The sequence below is a fragment of the Gallinula chloropus genome (genome assembly GCF_964237585.1).
Source record: "Gallinula chloropus genome assembly, chromosome: 14".
Classification (NCBI taxonomy): domain Eukaryota; kingdom Metazoa; phylum Chordata; class Aves; order Gruiformes; family Rallidae; genus Gallinula; species Gallinula chloropus.
In genome coordinates, this window is record NC_140099.1 from 18,202,954 (window position 1) to 18,224,737 (window position 21,784).

Sequence of the window (21,784 nt, forward strand, 5' to 3'; positions counted from 1 at the left end):
CTGGAACCTCCCTTTGGAGGGTGAAAGGGAAGGACATCAAAGGAGCTGCTCCAAATTGAAGTGGGAGTAGAAGTTACAAAAATTGATCAAAGGATGAATAACAAGGCAGCAGACAGAATCAGATGTTACTCACTTTGTCATATATAAAATATATAACTTCACATTTTGAAGTTTATATAAATCCAGTTCCAGGCAGAAAAATCTTCAAATCATATGGGAAAGAGGAAAGTCCTGATTTTACCTTCCTACAGACTGCATGATGTCCAACAGCAGAGGAGCAGCCAAGTCTGGACTAAGGTGAATGAAGGTTGAGAGCACAACTATGGCCAGGCCTAGTGTTTCTTCATCATACTCTTCAAGAATAGCTCCACAGTCGTGGCATCTGCAAAGAACAGTTTTAACACGTAACATTAGCAAAATACATATGTGGGTAATTATGTATTTTTAAAGTACTATCATAGAATTATTTAGTACATTATATTCAAAATAACACAATTGTGATTTTTCTATTTAGCAGCTTAGATAGAATGACACTCATAGATGATCTTAAGAGAGATGGAACAATTTCACATTGTCCTTCCTTTTGGTGATAAATTATGAATAACAAATTCTACAATTAGGAAGGAATTATCTGATTGGTTCCCACAGCACTTACAGCTATTAAGAAAGAAACAAAAGGACCTCCCAGTGGCACTGAACCTTAGATTTCAGAGAAGTTTCCTTTCCCAGAGCAGATTTGCTGCTGAGTCACTTATGCTTCCTGAAATGCTCAAAGACCACTGATGAAGTTCTGAAAGGGGTCTGATATCTAATTATAAAGGGGATGTCAGATTTAGGAGAGATGAGACAGGTTTTCACAACCTAAGAAAAAGGCAAACCATTGTGAGAAACAGGCTTATCTCAGCCCAGTAGGAAGGCTTGCTTAATTTGATCCATCAGTTGCTAAGGACTCCAAGAGATTGTGATTTTTTACCTTAATGGAATTGTACAGACAATTTTATTGCCTTTGTTACTGATGGAAAGAAAATATGGCAACAAAGTCAGGGAAGTCAAGTTCAGCTGCTCTCTCTGTGAATAGGTGGTGCTAGAGTTTTGGTGAAATGGCCAAAGGAAGTGCCAAAGATAAGCCTAACTCTTGGGATGCTTCACTTTGTCACACATAAGGACCTCTTCCAGCCACAGCCTGCACAAAGGCCCTGTCTTTCTCCAGTGATCAGCCTGGCAGGTCTGAGTGCAGGAGAACAAGCAAGAACTTCCAAGTTTTTGACCAAATCGATGCATGGCTCCCTGCTGACTGCTTTACCTCTCCATTAAGTGAGTACACTGAAGTTTAACAGTTCCTTTAGAGACATTTTAGCCAACCAATTAAGGTTTGCAAAGCTTTTGTGTTCAGTGAGTATCAGCACTGAAACTGCTATGTTGGTAACTGCTGATGTGTAACCACAGGTAATCTATTTCCACAGAAACCCAAAGGAATCTTCACAAAAAGTCTGCTTTTCTTTTTTTCCCTAAAGCAAAAGTGGTTTCTGATGGATCACAAGGAATCCTTGATTTAAAATAGGATGGAAAGTGCTTCCCCTGACCTCTGCACACACACAACAGCCTGAGTCATCACATCACCTGTGCACACTCTTGGGGTTCCTGCTGAACTGAAAGCCCATCTCACTGGGGTTGGTCAGAAAATGTTTACTTTGGGGTAAAAAATGTAATTAAAAAACACAGCATAGAGATAAATGATATAATGGACTTTGTATTTCCACAAAGCATATCTATACTTTACTTGACATATCTGAAGTTCAATTAGTTCTTTGAAAGGAACAGAAAAACAACTTACTTGTCAGTCATCACAGTGGGCTGGTCATCAGCAAATTCTTCTGGGGCGGGTACAAACATACTGACTATACTGGGTGCTGACAGCAAGCTTGATTTTGTGGCACCTTAAGGCAATTAGGGGGATAAAATAAAAAGGAAAGAAATATCACTAAGCACAGATCCAAACTGCTTGAAGAGCAGACTTCTAAAGAGCCATAATGGGTTTACTATGCATAGAAATAAGAAATGAAGTGTGTCTACAAGCAGATATATAGCTCAGTCCTTGCTTCTGCCAGATTATTCCAATTAACTTAGAAGCATTAATTTGAAAAATAAAAAACCCTTGGGGAAAAAAGATAACAAAGTACAAGAATTCCAGGATGGTGGATGTAATTTTATCTACAATATTTTTAGGGGAAAAAGACGATTTTACACTTGCTATGAGATTGGACAATAGAATATCTGCAGTGTTCCCAAGTAATTCTGGGGTTTTGCCTTCCCATAGCTCCTGGTGACAAGAAGAAGAAAATAAATTCATATGTAAACACCAGGTCATTAGTCTGTTCATACCATCCCTAAAAAAGGCATAGGGGAGGAATCAGGAAAGCACAACTAGAAGGAGCTGAAAAACACTGAGAGTATTTGAGGGTTGATGATTAGAAATGTTTTCTGTTAGAAGTCTTCACAACCATTATTATTCTCTGAAGCTGAGTTGTTCAGCTGGGGGCACGGCCACTGTGATCATGCCAACATATAGGGTTCCCTCTGCCTTTGGCACTTTTTGTGCACCCAACTACTGATGTGTGCATGTTTTAACAGGAAAAGTTATGTACAATGGAAGATTCAAGCTCTTGCCTTCCCCGAGTCCTCCTTTCCAGAACTGCAGTAGTATAGGGTAGTCTGACAGTTTAACATCTCTGCAGCATGGTGGTTTTCCTGCCTTGGCCCTTTGTTTTCATTAAGCAAATAACAGCAATTGCAGGAAAAAACCCCAACCAAACAAAAACCCACAAGTATACATAACATGCAACTCTCCAGCTAGTCTGCTTGCAAAGAAAACGTCAAGAACAATAATCAGACTTATTTGTGAGCCATCAGAAACTTGCATCAAAGCTACTGTGGTATACAAACTATGTCATTTGAGATGCCTTGTGATTGATAATTTAAATACTACTAGCATTTTTTTCTCTCCAGGTCACTAAGACAGAGAGAGATTAAATTCTTAGAGGAAAACATCTCTTTTGGTTGTCATAGGCAGCTGACACGATGGAGGCACACTACCCCTGTCCCCATACAGATCAGTTCCAACAGTGAATCTCACTTGGTAAACATCATCATTAAGTCCCCCATGGCATCTCATTCTAAAGACCAATCTATGAAAAGTTCATTTTGTGAACCAATTTAAAGAGAGGTACCAATGCCCTTTTGGTGCCAATTCAACCACAGACTGAGTAATTCATTATTGACTTTCTTGCTGATTGCTTCAATCTGTAGAATCAGGTTTAATGCAAACATTAGCCTGTTCTGAAAATATTTTAACTATGGCAACAGCAGAAAGTTTCTCTACCTAAGAGCTAAATTCAGATGCAATTTCCCATCAGGTCACAGATAAAATAATCTAAGAAGCTCCCACAATTTCTGAACTCAAAATATGGAGGGTGACGAGGGCTCCTTTCCCAAGAATAAGACAGGTTTAAAACAATCCTTTTACTAAGTATGGAAGGAAATATTTGTTTTACAAACATAGTTCAGAACTTCATAATTGTTGGGTATGAGCAGACACTCCCAGAAGTCCAAAATATTCTTCAGTAATGTAGGACACCATCCAGAATGCAAGGAACAGGGGTAGATTTTCCAGATATTTCTAGGCAGCTCCCCTGCCCCCCATCCCCCCCCCCCCCCCCCAAATGAATAAAGATCCCTTTACTGTGACTTTGGAAGTTTCCCAGTCACATCCTCTAGTCCTACTGCAGCACACAAATGCCAAAAGCTGTCATAATGAAATTTACAATGTTGGAATAAGACTTAACTACTCAAATTAAAAATGTCCTCTATTGTGCACTGAACAGCTGAGAAGAAAACATGATTTAGGCAAAGAAGGTAGGTCACTGCCCCATTGCAAGGCTGTAAGAAAGTATGGATGCATTTTGGCTGTGAGGGAGGTGAGATTCAGCCATACCCTGCATAGAAAGTCTTACATTTCCAGGCTGACAGCTAAAACAAGCACTAGTAGAAAGCCAGTAGCCAGTACATCTTATCGGTTGTCCCTGTCTTGAATGAAATGTCTAGTAATTTTTCAATAACCTACATTCTGCAGGATAGTTGAGGCCTTTAATACAGCTGAATGGAACATAAAATTTAGCACCATTTGGTACTAGCCAAAAAAACCTTCCTGGCAGTCTTTGCAGAGAGATCAGGTCAAATGGACACTGAACTAACCTCTGATTCTTAGTGGTGGTCCCTCCAAGTCAGGGTTTAGGCAAACAGGGACATTGCACAGTCGCTTTCCATGCTGTATCTGCTCTGTGAATAAATACAGAACTTCAGTCTCCAGAACTACCAGAATCTGTCACCAGCACCACAAGTCTTAAACAGTTAAAACAAGAGAAAGACAAATACAACAGCTACTGAAAGAACAGAGTTAATTTTTTAAGCATAGAAAGGGGGGGAGAAAGGAGGGAGGGGGGAAGGAAGAGGAGCTAAAGATAACAGAAGTCCACAAAGGAAAAAGGACAGAGGTAACCTAATACCAACAAAGGCATTTTAGAAAATTGTCATTAAACAAGAAAGGAAGTGCTAGTTGTAAAGATACAACAAGACATGGAATATATGAGTCACAGAAAGAAAGACAGTGCTTAGAAATACAATGAGACTGGAAGCCAGATATAGTCTGCGCTGACAGAAGCTAGAAGCAAAAGGATTTTATTTTACAGATAGCAAGCTTGGGAAAAGAGTGGTTTGAAATAAAAAAGAAACACATGCTAAAAAAAAAGCAGCATGCATTAACCAAGCACACATCATATACTTATGTGGGATAAGGGATAAGACTATTCCCTAGTTGTTATACTGAGTTTTAAAATTGTTGTGTGACACCGGAATGACAAATAGTCACACTGAGCATCTGCCCTGAAAAAACCCACCCTGTTTTATCTGTGAAAACGATAATTTTAGTTTGAAGCTAGTGGTTTTCAAAAGAGACTGAGAGATGCAAAGCCTTTCAGAAAAGAACATTTTATTTTATTGTCTCCATGCTTGGAGGCCTTTAGCTAGAATGGATGTTGGAGGGAAAAGTCATAGATGTTGTGAAGAAAGCTAGTGGACTTGGAACAAGATTAACAAGACCATTTCTAAGTGTTTTTGAGTACTGATTTAATTCTCTTGAATACAGGCTAACTAGTTGCAGAATGAGAGCAGCAACTTTTTATTCTCTAAACCCCTGTCTGAGAAACTAGGTGATACCAGCTAAGTCTCTTCAGTAAATAAACTTACCTGCTGAGAAGACAAAAAAACCCCATTGTTATCATTGAAGAATTCAGACCTTTATGATTTAAGGATCTCATGCTGAACATGTTACTCAGCAGACTGGAGCAGAAAAGATAAAACTGAACTATATACTGTACCTTTAGCCATTCTTCAGCTACAAGATTTAGTTTGATGGAACTTGATGCTGAAAACTGAATTAAGCAAAAATTTTAACTCAGCTGTCCAGAACTGGGAGTGAGACAATCACTCAGCATGCTGAGTTCAATGTAACCTTTTAAGCATTCCTTTCTCTGGATGCATCTGAATCTGCTGATAAATTCCTAAGAAACACAATCCCATAATGTCACCAATGACAAGATGGCCAATAAAATATCTAGCACTTATGACAAGCCAGAAGGAATTCATAATTTAGTGACATCTCCTATGAATTTGATCATAAAAGAAAATCTTTTATGGAAGAAGCCAAATAAAACACTTGAATAATGAGGAAATTATGTGCTTAATTCAGCTTTCCTTGCTTTGCATTCATCTTAAAGGGAGAAAAAAAACATGTCAGTGAATGAACAGAAACTTCAGGTGTTCAGCATGAGCTGGCAGAAACTTCTCTAAAGGTAAGAAAAACGGGGTGGTATAAGGCACGACTCCTTGGTGTTACCATTGTAAACAAACACAAATAAACGATTCCATGCACCAGGGATGAAATCCTATACCTAATGAAACCAACAGCGATGCTTCCATTTCATTCAATCAGAACAGGAAATAATCCAAGTAATTTGCAAAATGATGGGGACACCACTGTACCAGAGGGACTACCTCCCAAATATGTAACTTTTCCAATTCATACCAGGCAACCATCTGGTAGTCACTATAAAGTTTTACTTTAGACTTGAAATTGATTACTTATCTGCAATGGTAGAAGAGAAATACTCACTTTTTAATGGATCGATACAGAAAGTAATTGGTTGAGGAAATAGAAATAAAGAACAATAAATGCAGCTCACCAGTATCCCAAGTGCTGATATTGTGGGGAGCACTAGACTGGTGTTCCAGCTGCCTCTTCATTAGCTGGTTCATTGTCAGAGCTCCCAAAGACCCTCTTTTCATTTGCCTGAACTGAGCTGCAAGTCAGAAATGCAAAAGGATTTCAGGGGCTCAGACAACATGTAAAACTACTCTTATTTCCTGATTGCACAAGCTAGAATAAGGAGTGAAAGGACAATGAGCGCTTGCTCTAAGGATCTCACTCAAGTCAATATGCACTTTTCACACTACTACACAGGGTACGATTCTGACCCCAATGACATCAGTCATAAGTGATTTGGATTCAGGATCTGATCCACTGTGTCAAACGTCTGTGCCTTTTAGTCTCCAAATATCCTGAAAGCTCTTCAAAACACTTGGTGTCTGTGAAGTGTAAGATACCACCCCAAAGCTCCCACGCCGGCAGGCGACGAAAGTACACCTGAGTCTCACCCTCACACAGTGTACCGAGGAAGGAAACTCAGTCTCCTCACAGCAAAGCATGGAGTACTCCTCTGTCCATGCTCACTGTAGGAGATTCACTGTGTACCACCAGCACCTTTCATGAGTGAAGCAACCTGAAAAGGCCTCCTAAACACCTGCCACTACCTGCACGTTTTTCTCAAGTATGAAGCCAGCGTGCCTTTGGAGATGGGTTCCTTTCGTAACCTCACCGTCATTCTCCGTACATGAAGCTACCAAGGAGCAAGCATTCACTATTTCCCTATCCAACAATTTACAATATTTCTTTGAATGGATGTTCCTGATTGTGTAAGAGATGTGTCTCACTGGATAATGCTCCCACACAAAATGAAAAACAACTGTTGATTTAAAATTCAGGACATTTTTGGTCATGTATTTTCTCAGCACTTAACAGGAGGAAGAAACAGAACATACAAAACTCCTGAATTTCTTACCTTTTTTCTCCATTCCTAAGAAAATTCAAATTGAAACAGCGTAATACATTCACTTTGCCAGTTGAATCTGAGCAATGTATTTCCATCACTGTCACAAAATGTCATTATCCAAAGCATGAAGGCATAGTTTTAATCCTTGCTTGAAGAAGGTATGTGAAAGAGCTTATATACATCTTTGTGCAGGAGAGCTGTTAAAACATTGCCTTAAATATACATTTAAGTGCTTTCCTGAACAGGACCCTAAAGCAAGGGCAGCAAAGCAAAACCTTCTCTTAACAATATTTTCATCTGCCAGTACGTTCAGCAGGATTTAAAGAGTTAACATGCTATCAGGTAGTTCCGCTCTAAAATGCCAAACAGTATCCAGCTAAGCTCTGAAAATACACCCAGCCTTTCACATTATTAACTGGGATGAAGAAGTAGAGAGAAGGGACAAATGACTTTCAGGAAGCTGAGGGGTTGGTTGAGTGCCTTCTCCTAAACTGGCTCTCCTCAGATTCAATCTGAGAGTTTCAAATTCTGAGAAAGCAGAGTATTCCCTAAGTAATAATGAACATCATAACTTCAGTGGGAATCTGCACACTGACACTATTCTATTAGGTGAAGTATTTTAAGTTTTTCCTCATTATATCATTTCAATGTATCAGAGTGCATATAAAAGCTATTTTTGGTCCAAGTGCAAACTTCTCCAGCATTGCTACAAAGCAGTTCTTGTATAACTGAATTTCTGGAACCAGACCAAGAGACCATTCCATGTTTCACTTTTAAAAGTTATATTGCAGCTGCCTTTCACAGCAAATTAGGGGAAAAATAGAATTTCCATCATTTTCAGGGCAAGGATTTTAAATAGATGCTTTATCACTTTATCAAGCATAGAATTTCCTGATGAAAGAACAGCAATTAACATTAGAACTGACAAGACTGCTCGGAGTGCAGATGACTGTCAAAATTTAGAAAATTATCTCTTTGAATTTTTTAACAGCTTTTGCGATTGTAATTAAAAAAAAATCATGCATATTCCACATAATCAGGGTATTGTTGAGCAGGTTTGGATTTCCAGGGTTATTTACCTGATTTCTCAAGGACAGCCATGATTTCAATTATTGGTAAGTTAAGAAAACAAAATCTAAACCCAAAAAACCCAGAGCTGCTAGCCTTTCAATAGCATTGGAGCCAGGCTGATGGCTGGGGATCAGTATGCAACTTTTCATGCCTATGACTGACTAGTGGCATAAGAAGGGAAGCTTTTCTTAACCAGGTTTTCTACAGGAAACCTAAAAATCACAAGAAGATCAGTAGCCTTCATACAATAGCTAGTGATCTGGTCAATTATGCCTCCACTGCTGTGGAACTCTCTTCTCAAGGAAAAATCATCCTCTCTCAGTCAGTGATGTATGGTTCCTGTGGCAAGGCACTGCCAGTATAAGTAATCTTATCTATTTGTGTGACAGAAGTGTCCTGTGCTCACAGTCCTGATAAGGACTTACTATGCAAAGTACTGTAAAAGCACATAGTAGAGGGCCAAAAATATTTCAATCTAAATAGACAAGAGACACAATGGAAGCATTCATGTCCCTTTTTGCAGTTGGAAACTGAGGCACACAGAAAGAAGAAAAACAGGCTCAACACCAGACAGATACTATTCCTGAATTCTTATGTTGGAATTCACAGTAACACTGAGCACTCAGTGAAACCAGACTGAGATAGGTCTTAACTGGCACTTCTATAACTGCTTTAGTAAGTGACATCTGTATCACCAGGTGGCCAACAAATGTACTCTGACTTTTAGATGCACATGACAGGAGACACTAGTAGAAAAACTGGAGAGAAAACCTCTAATTTGGAGTACTCATCTAGCATGTTTAAAATAAAATCTTAATTTAATAGGCCAAAGACTCCTTCCAATCAAATCAGCAGATGCTAAATTTCAGGAATGAAAACTTAGCTTTTCTACAGAAATTTGAAACTGCAGTTCAGCAAGACAAGTTGAGCTGATCTAGCAGCTCCCTGGTACCAAAGTGGGTCATCATTCCCCCTCCCCTTTCTATTAGTCAGAGTCCGGCCGCATCAACCTTGAGATGTGTGACTTGGCACAGCTAGATGGACACATCATTCTGGATTTTGTTAGTGTTCTATGATTCATCCACCTTCAATTGCTATCTACACCTGTTCTGTTAAGCCACGTGTCAATGTCTACTTAAACCAAGCCAGTTCACTTCCCACTGAAAGGGGTACAAGAGTCTCAGAGGAACAAATACCACATTTCAAAGGAAAGGGCATTTCAAAGCAGTTTACAAAAATTGCAAAAGGTTTTTTTTTCCTAAGATACAACAATAAATATGCTGAAGACCACAGTAACATCCCTGTGGATCTCTCATCCTCTGCTTCTGTACACTGACAGTGACAATGCTTTCCTCACTGGAAAATAAACATTCACATTTAGTGAAATACTAGATTTAGCTACTACCTACCCTGATTCAAGAAAACCACATTTGTCAAGTTTGCCATGTCACAACAGAGAACCTCATAGCCACTAACTGCTGACCACCAGAGGTGTAACAGACCTAGTGACATCCAACGCAGCGATACCTCCAAGAATCAATAAATCCCAAGGGAAGGCATTTTCCATACATGATATGCATCCACCGCACAAGTACAGCAACTTCGACTTCATCTTCACACCAGAGGTATACTTACTTGATATGGAAGAGTGACTACTTGTCTCTGGGACACCTGCTTCAAGGGTTGGTGCAGATGATGACTCTCTTGGCATTTCCAATGTTGAAAGTCCTTTGGCAGCAGGATCTGCATATGAAAATTGTGCTTAAACTATCAGTATTTAGAATAAATAAGTATTTTCCATCCGCTTTCTCCCTGGGTGCCTTTTTCACATCCTTTCAATCATTCATTCACCATCTGGCATTCCCAGCAGTTTTAAAAGGATTCAGTGTCTGTGTCATAAGAATTAGAGGCACAGGGATGTACTGCTTTAAAGATTTCTACCTATGCTGTTTAGAGCTCAAAACTAATAAATGCACATAGAGTTTGATCTTGATCCCACTCACAGAGTGATTATCAGGACCACCAAAATGGAAATTAGAGAGGCACCACTGATGTAAAGCTAGTTTAAGTAACTGCAACTTTTAAAAGCCTTATCTTCAATATGCTGGCAGCCTTCCAGTACCTGAAGGGTAAGCTGAAGAGGGATGGAATGACAGGACATACTGCTCTCTATAACTACCTGCAAGGGTAACAAGCAATGGGACAAGAAGAAGTGGTTTCAACTTGCACCAAGAGAGATTTAGCTTAGATATCAGGAAGAATTTCTTTACTGAAAGGGTACTCAAGTATGGGAACAGGCTGCCCAGGGAGGTGGTGGAGTCACCATCCCTGGAGGTATTTAAAAGGCATGCAGATGTTGTGCTTGGGGACATGATCTAGAAGTGGACTAGGCAGGGTTAGGCTGTGCTTGGACTCGGTGATCTTAAAGGTCTCTTCCAACCTAATTGATTCTGTGATTCTATGACAAGGGATAATGTCTTTAAACTGAAGGAGGTAGATTTCGATTAAATATTAGGAGAACATTCTTTACTGGGAGAGTGGTGAGGCACTGGAACAGTGGCTGCCCCCTCCCTGGCAGTGTTCAAGGCCAGGCTGGATGGGGCTTTGGGCAACCTGGGCTAGTCAGCGGTGTCCCTACTCACAGCAGGGGGATTGGAACTAGATTATATTTAAGATCCCTTCAAATCCAAAGCATTCTACGATTCTGTTTTATCAGTTTTCATTCAAAAAGCTGCTGATCTAGCAATTGATCATAAAGAATCAAGATTTTAAGATTTTAGATTTTAATATTAAAAAGAAAACAGAATGGTTGTATTGTATGATATTGTCAAGATGGGAGGAATAAAGCAAATAAGTTTATCAGGGTTGACAGCTGGTTTCAGCATATCCTGGAAAAATGAACACGTATCTGTGCTGAAAAAGTCTCAGGCAGGAAACTGTAGCCCAGCATTGTGCACTTGAAGGGACAACCCATTTGGATAGGATATTTAGTTCAGAGATCAATTATAATATCAGAAGCCCTTCTAAAACATATGGAAGTATAATAGGCTAACAAAGCTTAAATAAGACTTTGAAATTATAATCAGCCCATTATGGTGGTGATATTAAGCCTACTTAAATTAATTACAACACATATGTTCTCAAATAAACTAATCAATAAGGCCGAATAAAGCAAAACAGAACATGAGAGATACATTAAACTACCCAAGCCACTAAATTACTAGTTGTCTGAATTGCCTGTATCAGCCTGTAATGTGAGCACATCATGAGTCATTCTGAAAGTTTTATGCTTGCCTTGGACAAGGTACTCAGATGAATGCAGCCAAACGACCGTTGTATATGCTATAAACCTGGGTTCTGCATGGCCTTTCAGAACTAGGACCGTCCTTCCAAGCAATCTGATGGACAACAGTGTTAGTTCCTGCATGAAAACTGGCCCTTATTAATGGCCAAAAAAGCATTTGAGTCTAAATGCACAGTTCTTCTACGACCATTCTCTAAGAACCAATGTGAAACATTTGAAATGCAGTTCTCTCTTGGATTTACAAGGCTCCAGCGGTCCTTCAGCTTGCTGGAACCACAAATGGGACAACAGGCCTGAAATATAGAGGGAAGGGCAGAACTGATCACACTGAATGATTTCTCCTTGTAAAAGTGAGCTACCGTTACAGGAAATGAACTGTGGTTCCCTCAGAAGGAACTAAGGAAAAAGTGAGGTCAGGATAAACATTCCCCCTCACTTCACTGCCAGTAAAGAACTGAGGCCTGAAGGTTTCTTGCCTTTATAATTGATAAGTTAAAAAAGACTTGATAAAATTACAATAACTGAAAATTCTTGAAGCAGCCACAGAAGCAGAGGCAGCCACATACAGTTCGTGAAACTGTTTTTGACACATCCAATTGGCATCTGAGGAAACAGCTAGAATACGTTTTCTATCCACCTGAAAAACTCAGCAACAAAATCCTGTGTTGGAAGGACCTGAAAAAAACTTGGGATACACAGGAATACTCGGTGACTTTCCTTATGTTTGAAATTTAAAGCTTTAACAAACACAAGCTTTGCACACTTAGCAGATACCAAAACCAAAGAAGACTCCAAAATCTTTTTCCAGTCTATAAAAAAGGCTGTATGTCTGATCCTAATTGAAATTGTGGTTAATTCCACGTGCTCTTAGTTCTAAAGTCCACAGCCTGCTCAGCTTTATACTTTGTATCCAGTCTGCTTCCCAGTGCCTTATGGCAAGCCAAAAATCACTATGCACAGAAGAGGATCAGTGTGGCATGGGCTAGATTAGCTGGGTGAAAGACATAGAAGTATGACAGTTTTTCTGACTCCCCACATAAAGAAGGCACGTGGTTTCACTCCCTAATTTAGATACCAAAGCCTATATTCTTGTGGCTGAGCTGCATTTCCTCTCCAGCCAGGCCCTCACACATACACAATACCTCTATGGTTAGTACATCCCTTGTAAGAAACAAACACCTGAAAGCAGCTAGCTCAAACCAAATCAGATGCTATATAAACACATCTGTCCCTACACTGGTCTGTTCCTAACACCTTCAAGTAATAAGCCTTTTAATCGGGTCAGGGAATGCGCTCACCTGACTCCTTCTGCTCTCCCAGCTTGTCAAGGATGTTGAAGGAAATGTCGAGGTACTCTCTCTGAATAGCACTCACAGCAATCTTCCTCTGCTTCCTCTGGCGGGGAACAATCTGAATCTTAAATTCTGACTCATCAGTCTCTTCTTGTTTCTGCTCCATGTTTTGTTCCGTGTCCGACTCTGTGTTTGTATCAAGTTTATCACTTTCTGTTTGGTTTTCAGAATCTTCAGGGACTTTAATAAGGACTGTCTTGACATTTGGACTTGGAATTGCTCCACTAGGTCTAATCTCCTCCACGCTGAGCTCAGAGTTATCATCAAGGGACATTTCTGGAAGGGCAAATGACTTCTGCAGCAGGTCCCTTTTCTGTTTCAGTGTTAGCGTGTTCCCACAGGATGTGTCCTGAAGTTCCTCTGGCTTAACTAACTCTGAAGAGTCCTTCTGATCTGTGGGAGAAGTAGAAAGGATGTCCTCTATTCCCACTGAAGCACTGTTGCTTGTATCCTTAGAACTAAAGTCTTTGGAGCAATCTTCAATGCTGAACTGGACCAGTGGAGTTGTGCTGAGGCTGAGGGCAGAGACATTGATAGGAGTTGAGGGGGAGGACACTGCAGTTTTGCCAGAGACTTCGTCATTCAGCTGGTTTGTTGTTTCTTCTTCATCGCTCTCCACTATTCTAAGGGGAGGAAGCGGTTCAAAGACTAAAGAGTCACTGTCTGAAGTGGAGAGTACCGAGTGCTTTTCAGGTCCTGACGTTGAGTCAGAAGACAAATCTATCAGATCCAAATCTTCTTTGGGACCCGCAGGTTTAACCGGAGAGTCCACTTTCACTTCATAGGTTTCCATGCAGTTTAGCCGAACTTCGGGTATGACAGGTCGTCTCGTTTCCTGGAAACTCTCAGTAGGAGGGAGATGTTCTTGCGTTTCTACGTTTTCAGCTTTAGTAGAAGAGTTCTGCCGGGACCGTCCGTAATCGCTGTGTCTGTGTATGGCGTACGCAGCGGGGACAGGGGGCTTTTCTAAGTCACACCGGTCTATGCAGGACTTCCTGCGGTGTTCATCTAATGAGAACAGCAGGGAGTCTGCGTTCCCTATATCAAGAGATTTTTGTTTTAGAGAGCGCAGTTTTTTTTTCTGAATGCTTTCTTCTCTCACACAGCGCAGAATACTGTCTTGTAAGGCCCCCGTCTCTCTATATTCAGCCAGCTCTATTTCACCTGATCAAAACAGAAAGAACTAATACTACCTCAGTTGGAGACTTCTGGCAGGTATCTTCATCTTTATCTCACAATTCCACGACTGGCATTTCACATACAAACCCAGTATTCACCAGAATTGTCTAAAATTTGTGTTAACCTCAGAGCCACGTTACACAAATTTCAATAACAAACAACAACACCCACCCCCCTCCCCCCCCCCACCACCACTTGGATAATAGTGTTTATCTAGGTTCTACCCAAATTTTACCCATCCTGGACAGATGTACCCTGAAGACAGACTGTTTAACCACTGAATAAAAGATGTCACTGGCAAGTAACTTCTACAGACACTGGGTTGTGGCTGCATTAGGTATGGGAGATTAATGAAGACATTATTTACACAGACCTTTTTGAAAAGGTTTCAAAATAATTTTGGACTGCAGCATATACAAGAGCACACCTACGTTACCTGCTGCAGCAAAGTGGGCTTAAAATGGATGCTTCTAATTAAGAAGCAAGTGTAGGAATAGCAGTGAGGTAGCACAAGCCTGAGATCAGACAGGTGTTCAGAGCCTTTCTTCCCCAGTGATCCTGGAGCCCAGCAGAGTAGCAACTATCACACCACATAGTCATACCTCCCTGTCCCAGGGAGGAGTGAAGCGAGCAGTTATACTTGCTGGTACTATCGCTGCACCAGTATTTTGCTATGTGAACACATTCATTGAGAATATTTTAAAAGGTTACCACCATTGTTCTTATGAATTACATATTTTCACAAAACCCCGTATTTCAAAATGTTCCAGATGTGAATTGCCATGCAAAAAAAGTAAAGAGAAAAGTTCAAGTACATGTTTGTTCTAGTCAGAATCATGTCCACCTCTGTGCAAACAGCTGGAAGAACAAAAGGCAGGTGGGGGGTGGTGGAAATCTCTTCAATTACTTTTTAGGGTATTCATTTCAGAAACCTAAATATGAAAACAAAATCCTTCCTATTCTTAAACCACCAAATGACCCTTTTTGCCAGTAGAAAACCGTAATACTTGCAGCAGCAAAACCAAATTTGCTTACCCTAGAGTCTCATCTTATCAAAAGAATCAGGTTTTGTGAAAAAAAAAAATTTGACTAAAAATCTTCAGCCTGATGGTAGAAGTTAATCACCATAAATCCTCTCAAATATGTTTACATTTGAAAGAGCTTAAAGTTTCAGAAAACAACTGCTGATTTTAGACATTTTTATTTTGGAGTGCCTACTGTGAGACTCCTGTAAGAGAATTCATTCGGGGAAATGAGGAGTGCCTGCTCGCCAAAGTCAGACAGAGTACTTGTAATCAAACCAGGCAGTGCAACACACTCTATAAAGAAAGGTGGTAGCTTGAAGCTAAGAGTAGGAAATTGTATTTCTGCATGAGTTTATACCGACAAAACAATTCATACTTCTCTGTGCATTCATCTCAACTGGTTGATATTTCACCATTTTGCTGCCACCAATTCTTTTCAGTCTTGCAAAGAAAGTTTGAGATTCTTTATTGCAAGGTCCAGTTGGTGTATCATGAATATCAGATTCATCAAAAACACTGTCTTCCTCTGCTGAAGAAAGAAAAAACTTTATTACTCTTAAGAGAGTGCAATCCCTTGAATGAAAAGCTGTCTATGTAACAAAACCTCAGATACTTTCAATTAAACTTGAAAGACTCATCTGAAGTTTGCAAGAAAATTTATATCCCAGGTATAACTTTGCCATTCTTGTTACATCTTGAATTGAGATCAGAAAGGATAGAGATAAACGAAAAATGGGTTATAATGCAACAAAAGTATACCAAAGTTTTTGCCATTCTAAGCTGATCTACTACTAATACAGATTCTTTTTAGATGAAGGAAATGCAATCCATCTGAACACTAACTTGAGTAAATACATTCTACAGTGCTCACTGAAGAAAGGGAAATTGAAGAAGATCAAAATTAGTCAGTAATAAACCAGCAAGATAGAAAGTGAAAAAGGAAGAAATGGATAATCTTGGCAAACTGGTAATAGAGTCAAACCTAAGAGTATGAATTATGAGCTTCCTGATCTAAGTAGCAATAGTAAAGGATTACACTCTAACTTGAGACCTGCTAGTTGAAAATGGCAGACAGTAAGATTCCAATCTATTTACCCACCAAAAAATAGCTACATCACCTGTATGAAATGGCTTTTAAAAAAGAAGTAAAAAAAGGAAAAATCTGTATCCGTTGTGCCTACTGATTCATCTCCAAGGGAAGAAGTAACACTACTGGGATGGTAAACAGAGCACTCAAGAAACAAAAAGGTTTCTCTTGTTTGTTCTGGTAAGCAAACTCACAGAGGAAATGGATTTGATGACTAGGAGTGAAGAGACAAGTAAGTCAGCGTTAGAATGGCCAAAAACTGATGACTTAAACTGGACAATACTATCTTTAGCTTTGAAATTGATGAAAAGTTTCTACTATATGTGAATCTATGGAACTGCCACCCCAATGCATTAGGGATACAATAACTAATTCATATGATTAACCCAGAAAAAATAATCACAGTTGATAGTACAACAGGGACTGGGTTTTACCAGTTTGGACATGTTGTTACAGGTGATCTCATACGTTTCTAATTTCTTCTTGCCCTTGGCAACAAATGCTTCGCGTAGTATTTATCATCAGTTGCACAACAGTATGTACACTTGCCATGATGGTTCAGTAGTGGGAACATCCATCTTTAGCATAAGCATTCTCTCTACCTGACAATTTAAGCCTCATCTAAACATCATCTTTGATGATGACAGCAGCAGCACACACACTACCTGACCAGAGACTCAACAGGTCTCCTTAGAAAAGGTGGGAAAAGCTTCATTTTTCCAAGTCCTTGTGGAATTATAGTGGGTTTTGACTTAGCAACCTCTCAGCATCAATCCAGAAACTGAATGCACTTTATGAATGTATTAGTACTACACTCAGCATCCTTTGGTCATTACAAATCACATCACTAACTCAGCTCAAAACAAAGACAAATTCATAGTAAGTCCACAGTTACCTGAACCCTCTTAACCCTCCTCTAGCAATACAGAATGTCCAAGTGAGTCAGAATATGCAATACGTCATTTATATCAATTTTAAGGTTGTTTTAGTTTCCTAGAGCTGAGTAATAGGTAGTTCCAGTAAACAAAATTTTGTATCCTTGTGCTGGATCTTTCTGTAAGCAACAAGCAGCAAAAGAGGGAAAAGTACTGACATGCATAAAAGAGTGCTCCTTGCATTCTTCCTCAGAGGAAGTTTGGTACACACTAGGAAGACTGAGAAGGAAGGTTTGAATAGCAAATAAGCAGCTAAAAGACAAAAATAACTGAAAGGCAGCTACAGATTAACACCAAAAGAATCTGTTAAACTTTGATCATAAATACTTATGTAATAAATTTCACAACTGTGAGGGACACCACAGCACCTCTGTTACAGTTAGCAATCACATACAGAGTTAACAATCAGATGCAGACTGAGTGTTGAACCATCAACTTCAGCTGGTTTTTTTTAGAGAAAAGCAAACTACAGACAGACTTTCAACATCAAGTATTTGCTACTATGCCATGTCATTAAAAAGTATAACCAGAACACAGTGTCAGGCTGGTTGCACACCTTGTGTGTGCGCATGATCAGTTAATACTGTCATAGAAAAGGCCAAGGAGTACACAGACATGGTGACTGAACAACTAAGTCTAAGGGACACTCCTCCCAAGAACAGTTGGACTGCTGTGCTACACTTAGCCTAGAGAGCAACTGTGGATTTATTTTACTGTAGATAGCTGTAGCTGGTCAGATAAGTCACACCTTGGCCACAGTTCTGAGTATTATATTGTAAAATTCAGACCATATGTACCCATTTCTACAATATCTGCAAAACTTCATGTATTCAATCAATGACTATGGTATAAATGAGAGGGTTAAAAGTACCTTTCTCCTTTTCACTGTATCGGCTTATGTTACTGTTGTCACTATACAAAGGACCAGCAGTTGCATGGGGCTTGCAGCTGTGATACTGAGCGTTGAGGGTATTGACTGTGATGTGGATTAGGTGAAGTACAATCTTGCTGATTTCACAGTCCCTGTAGGGGTACTGTTTAGTGAAAGAGAAAAACTTCAGCTTAAAACCAAACTTTTCTCCTTGGATAAACATTTAGGCAGTAAAATAAAAAAAAAATGACAAGAACATTGTCAGCTGGATACCCTCTGCCTTCCTTTGACCATACATTTCTAAATACATCATGAGAAACGGACTGTTTTAAAAAATATTTTAAAGCCATATTAGCAATATTTAATATACTGTGTTCTTGACTTTTATATGACTTCTGTATCACAAAACCAACTGTTAATAATAATGCAAAAACTCTCATCAGAACTGTTCACCAAATGCTTTCTATCAGGATAATTCCTTTCTAGTGTCTGTACTTTCCTGTATGCCCTATAGACTTCCTAGAAAATTATTAAGCTTATTAACATATTAACAGCTCCATTTTAGTGCATAAACACATTATATTTTAATATCACTTCCTAAAAAGCATCACTCAACTAAAGAATACAAGCTGTTGAGCTTGGGTGTCACAGGCCACCCTTTTAAAGTTACTAATTTTTTAAATTCAAGTTACTCAAAATACTACTCATTATAACTTTATATAACATTTTCCTATTTTCAAATCCACATTCATCTTTCTCAAGTGACCACATGAAAGATAATTTAGACAGCAGAAATAAAAGGCTGGTATCACAGATGAAAACCCAAATGTTGAAATTAGATACAGTGAGGAAGAAAATCAAAGCGAAGTGTTCTTCACAGTTCCTTTAATTTGAAGTATCCCTGTAATAAACTGTAAATTGAAGTGTAAATTTTAAGGTAAACAGTGTCTTTTAAGACCACTCACCTTATAGAGAATGACAAGCAAAGCCTTTAACCACATCTGACGAATGTGAGGTTTGAGGGACCAAAGGGAGCAGCGAGGAGGCTGCTGAAAGTAATGCCTTAGCTGAGGGCAAGTACAGTATTTCAACACCTGTACCACCAAAGGAAGAAGGTGTTTTCCCAGGTTGATGTTATAGTCCATCACCTGAAAAAAATATTAACACAGCATCAAATACACTGCTCTTGTAAAGCAAATAACTAATACAGTTGAGCTATTAGTTAAGTGAAAAGAAATAGACATTTTAAAGAAAGTGCTATTATCAGTCAGAACTTACTGCCAGCTTGCCAGATCCTCATTTTAGCTAGATACATAAAATGAAACAAGAGAAGATGTATTTCAAAAGTCTTTCATCCTGCATTGTCTATATTTTAACAGATATTGGCAAGTTCATAAAATATATTATGCTGGGATAGTCTTGTACGGTATCACAGGTTGATTGTGCGTCAGAGAGACAAGAAGATAGTAGGTATATCCCATGTTTAACAGATAGGATGCCTTTGATTTGAGGGTGGAGGTTGTGTATTTTAGTTATTTGGGGCTTTGTATTAACACTGCACTGCCACTTCTCATTATTTTCTCATCAGGCTCGCACCATCAGCTGTCAGGGTTTTTCTAAACCCCATGTTCTGCAATCAGGTAACAAGACAAGAATCTCACTCTTCACTATAGCACAGGTAAGGCTGTGTCTGCAATGTTACAAGAAAGTCTAAGTATGTGGGACCTAAAGGGTCCAGAACCAAAGCTAATGACACATAGCTTGCTCTAAATGAAAGGCTCATCAACTTTAAGTGGTGATGTTGCTGTAGACAGGTTGCTGTTATTACTGCTAATCATAAGCATTGCTGCCATCATGCCTTTTGAAGAGCATCATGCTATTTGCTGCCTATGCCTGAGGGTGGAATCCTGCTGGTTAGTCGCAGTGTGGTCATATATTCCCACTGCCCTGACACAACTGTGTTTTCCATTCAAACACATTGCTAATTTTCACTCTCTTCTCATCAGTCTTGCAGCAGCAGCAGCTACTTTTTTTTAAAGCCACATGTCCTGAAAGCAGCTTAACTATATGGTAACAAGGATCCACAAAGCTGCTGTCTCTGATGATGACCTATAATGGTTTACACCCAGGAAGGCATAACAGCAGGCCACACAAACTCCAGTATATCCATCAAGATCTAACATTTCCCTGAAGTTACAGTGGACTTCAGTGCTTTATCAGGAGCCCTGAACACCTAAACAGACACATACATCACTTTCATCCACATCACCCCTTTCCTTCAGGCCCCTATTTCTTTTTTTGGCTGTTTTTTTTATTAGAGAAACAGGATACACCTCATTTACAAACACAGAACTCCTCTCTCAAGTTCCCTATTGAACATGCTGACTACAAGTTTTTCCCTGTAAATTTTTCTAGTTTGATGTTCAGCTGTCTCAACTTCTGTGCTGCTTGCACAGAGCTAACTAGGTGCATGCTGTCTATACATGTAGGGTTAGCCTGTTGAATGGGTTATATATAATCACCAGATCACAGAATCACAGAGTTGCAGGGGTTGGAAGGGACCTCGAGAGATCATGGGGTCCAACCCCCCTGCCAGAGCAGCTCCCCAGCTCATATGGCACAGATACGGTCCTACCCTGCAAGGTAGTTACAAAGCATGGTTAGGAAAAACTCATCCATAGAAGGAAGGAGGAGCCCTGCCCTAACACACACTGTAATGCAGACATGTCTTCGGCTGAGCAGTCCCATTCTTTTAAGTCGTCACAGGAAGAGTTGGCACCATTGACGCTGCAATTGCTGAGCAGAGCGCAGTGTGGGACCCTGAGCTGAGCCCGACACCGCCGGCTTCACCCCCGCGCCAGGCTGGTGCAACATCGCCACCGTGCGGGGCAGCACCGCACTGCCTGCCAACGCCAGGACTTGCTCACTGCTGCTGCTAGGGAGAGAAAAAGGCGGTTTATGCTTTCCAGAATTCAAAATACTCAGCTTTTAGGATGCAAAAAAACTAAGAGACATTTTATTTAGCTTTTTTTTTCCTTGAACTGATCATTCCAATCAAGCTTGGAATCAAACCCAATGAACCAGCAAGTCAGCCCAATGCCAACCTTTGTGGAGCTCACCAGGGAAACCAAGTAGTTATGGCTAGGGGAGGAAATGTAAGTGAAAAAGATCTCTTAAGAGCTCCATACTGAGTTTTCACGCATCTCTGGATTTCAAATAGCATTTCTCTGCAGGAAAGGAGATTCCCAATACAAAGCAGCTGAACAGCTAAGAAAAAAAATCACCCACCCACCCCCAAAAAATATATGTATTAAAGTTTTGATGTCTGCTCCATGGAGAAGTCCTCAGCCAAATTCCATTTGATGTCAATGGAACCAAAATTCAACTATGAAGATTTTCAAATCAGAATGGTGAATTCAGCAATGCCTTTTACAGGTGGGAAAGACATTTTAAAGGCAGAAGAAGAAAGGTAGGGGCTGATACTTAGAGTTGAGGTATATCAGGTCAATTCTGATCATTAGGAGTTGGGGAATCCAAACTTGGAAAATACATAGGAAAACGTGGAAAACAGTCCCTGTAATCTCAACTGACACTTCTAGATACTCAACACAATGGTAACAGGTCTGAATCTCCTTTTACAAGCTTCAGTTTAAAATTGCACAAGTGAAAGATAATTAGCCACACATAGCACAGTACCCTAAGACAAGGGACTCAGGATGCATTTGCAGCTAGACTTT

At 39.8% G+C, this 21,784-nt stretch overlaps 1 protein-coding gene across 3 annotated transcripts in view; it reads right to left on the reverse strand.

Moving 5' to 3' along the window:
- The window catches only part of UNC79 (unc-79 homolog, NALCN channel complex subunit), a gene marked incomplete at both ends in the record, with an annotated part of 109,512 nt that overhangs the window by 38,752 nt on the left and 48,976 nt on the right, over positions 1–21,784 (reverse strand). For 2 of the 3 annotated variants that reach the window (XM_084270580.1, XM_084270579.1), the window contains 9 exons: positions 242–382; positions 1,835–1,937; positions 4,252–4,335; positions 6,297–6,413; positions 9,930–10,037; positions 12,897–14,114; positions 15,531–15,680; positions 18,048–18,210; positions 19,013–19,195. In XM_084270580.1, coding sequence (XP_084126706.1) covers positions 242–382; positions 1,835–1,937; positions 4,252–4,335; positions 6,297–6,413; positions 9,930–10,037; positions 12,897–14,114; positions 15,531–15,680; positions 18,048–18,210; positions 19,013–19,195 — 2,267 coding nt within the window. The remainder of the gene's footprint in view (positions 1–241; positions 383–1,834; positions 1,938–4,251; positions 4,336–6,296; positions 6,414–9,929; positions 10,038–12,896; positions 14,115–15,530; positions 15,681–18,047; positions 18,211–19,012; positions 19,196–21,784) is intronic. The other variant, XM_084270581.1, reaches the window with a different exon arrangement.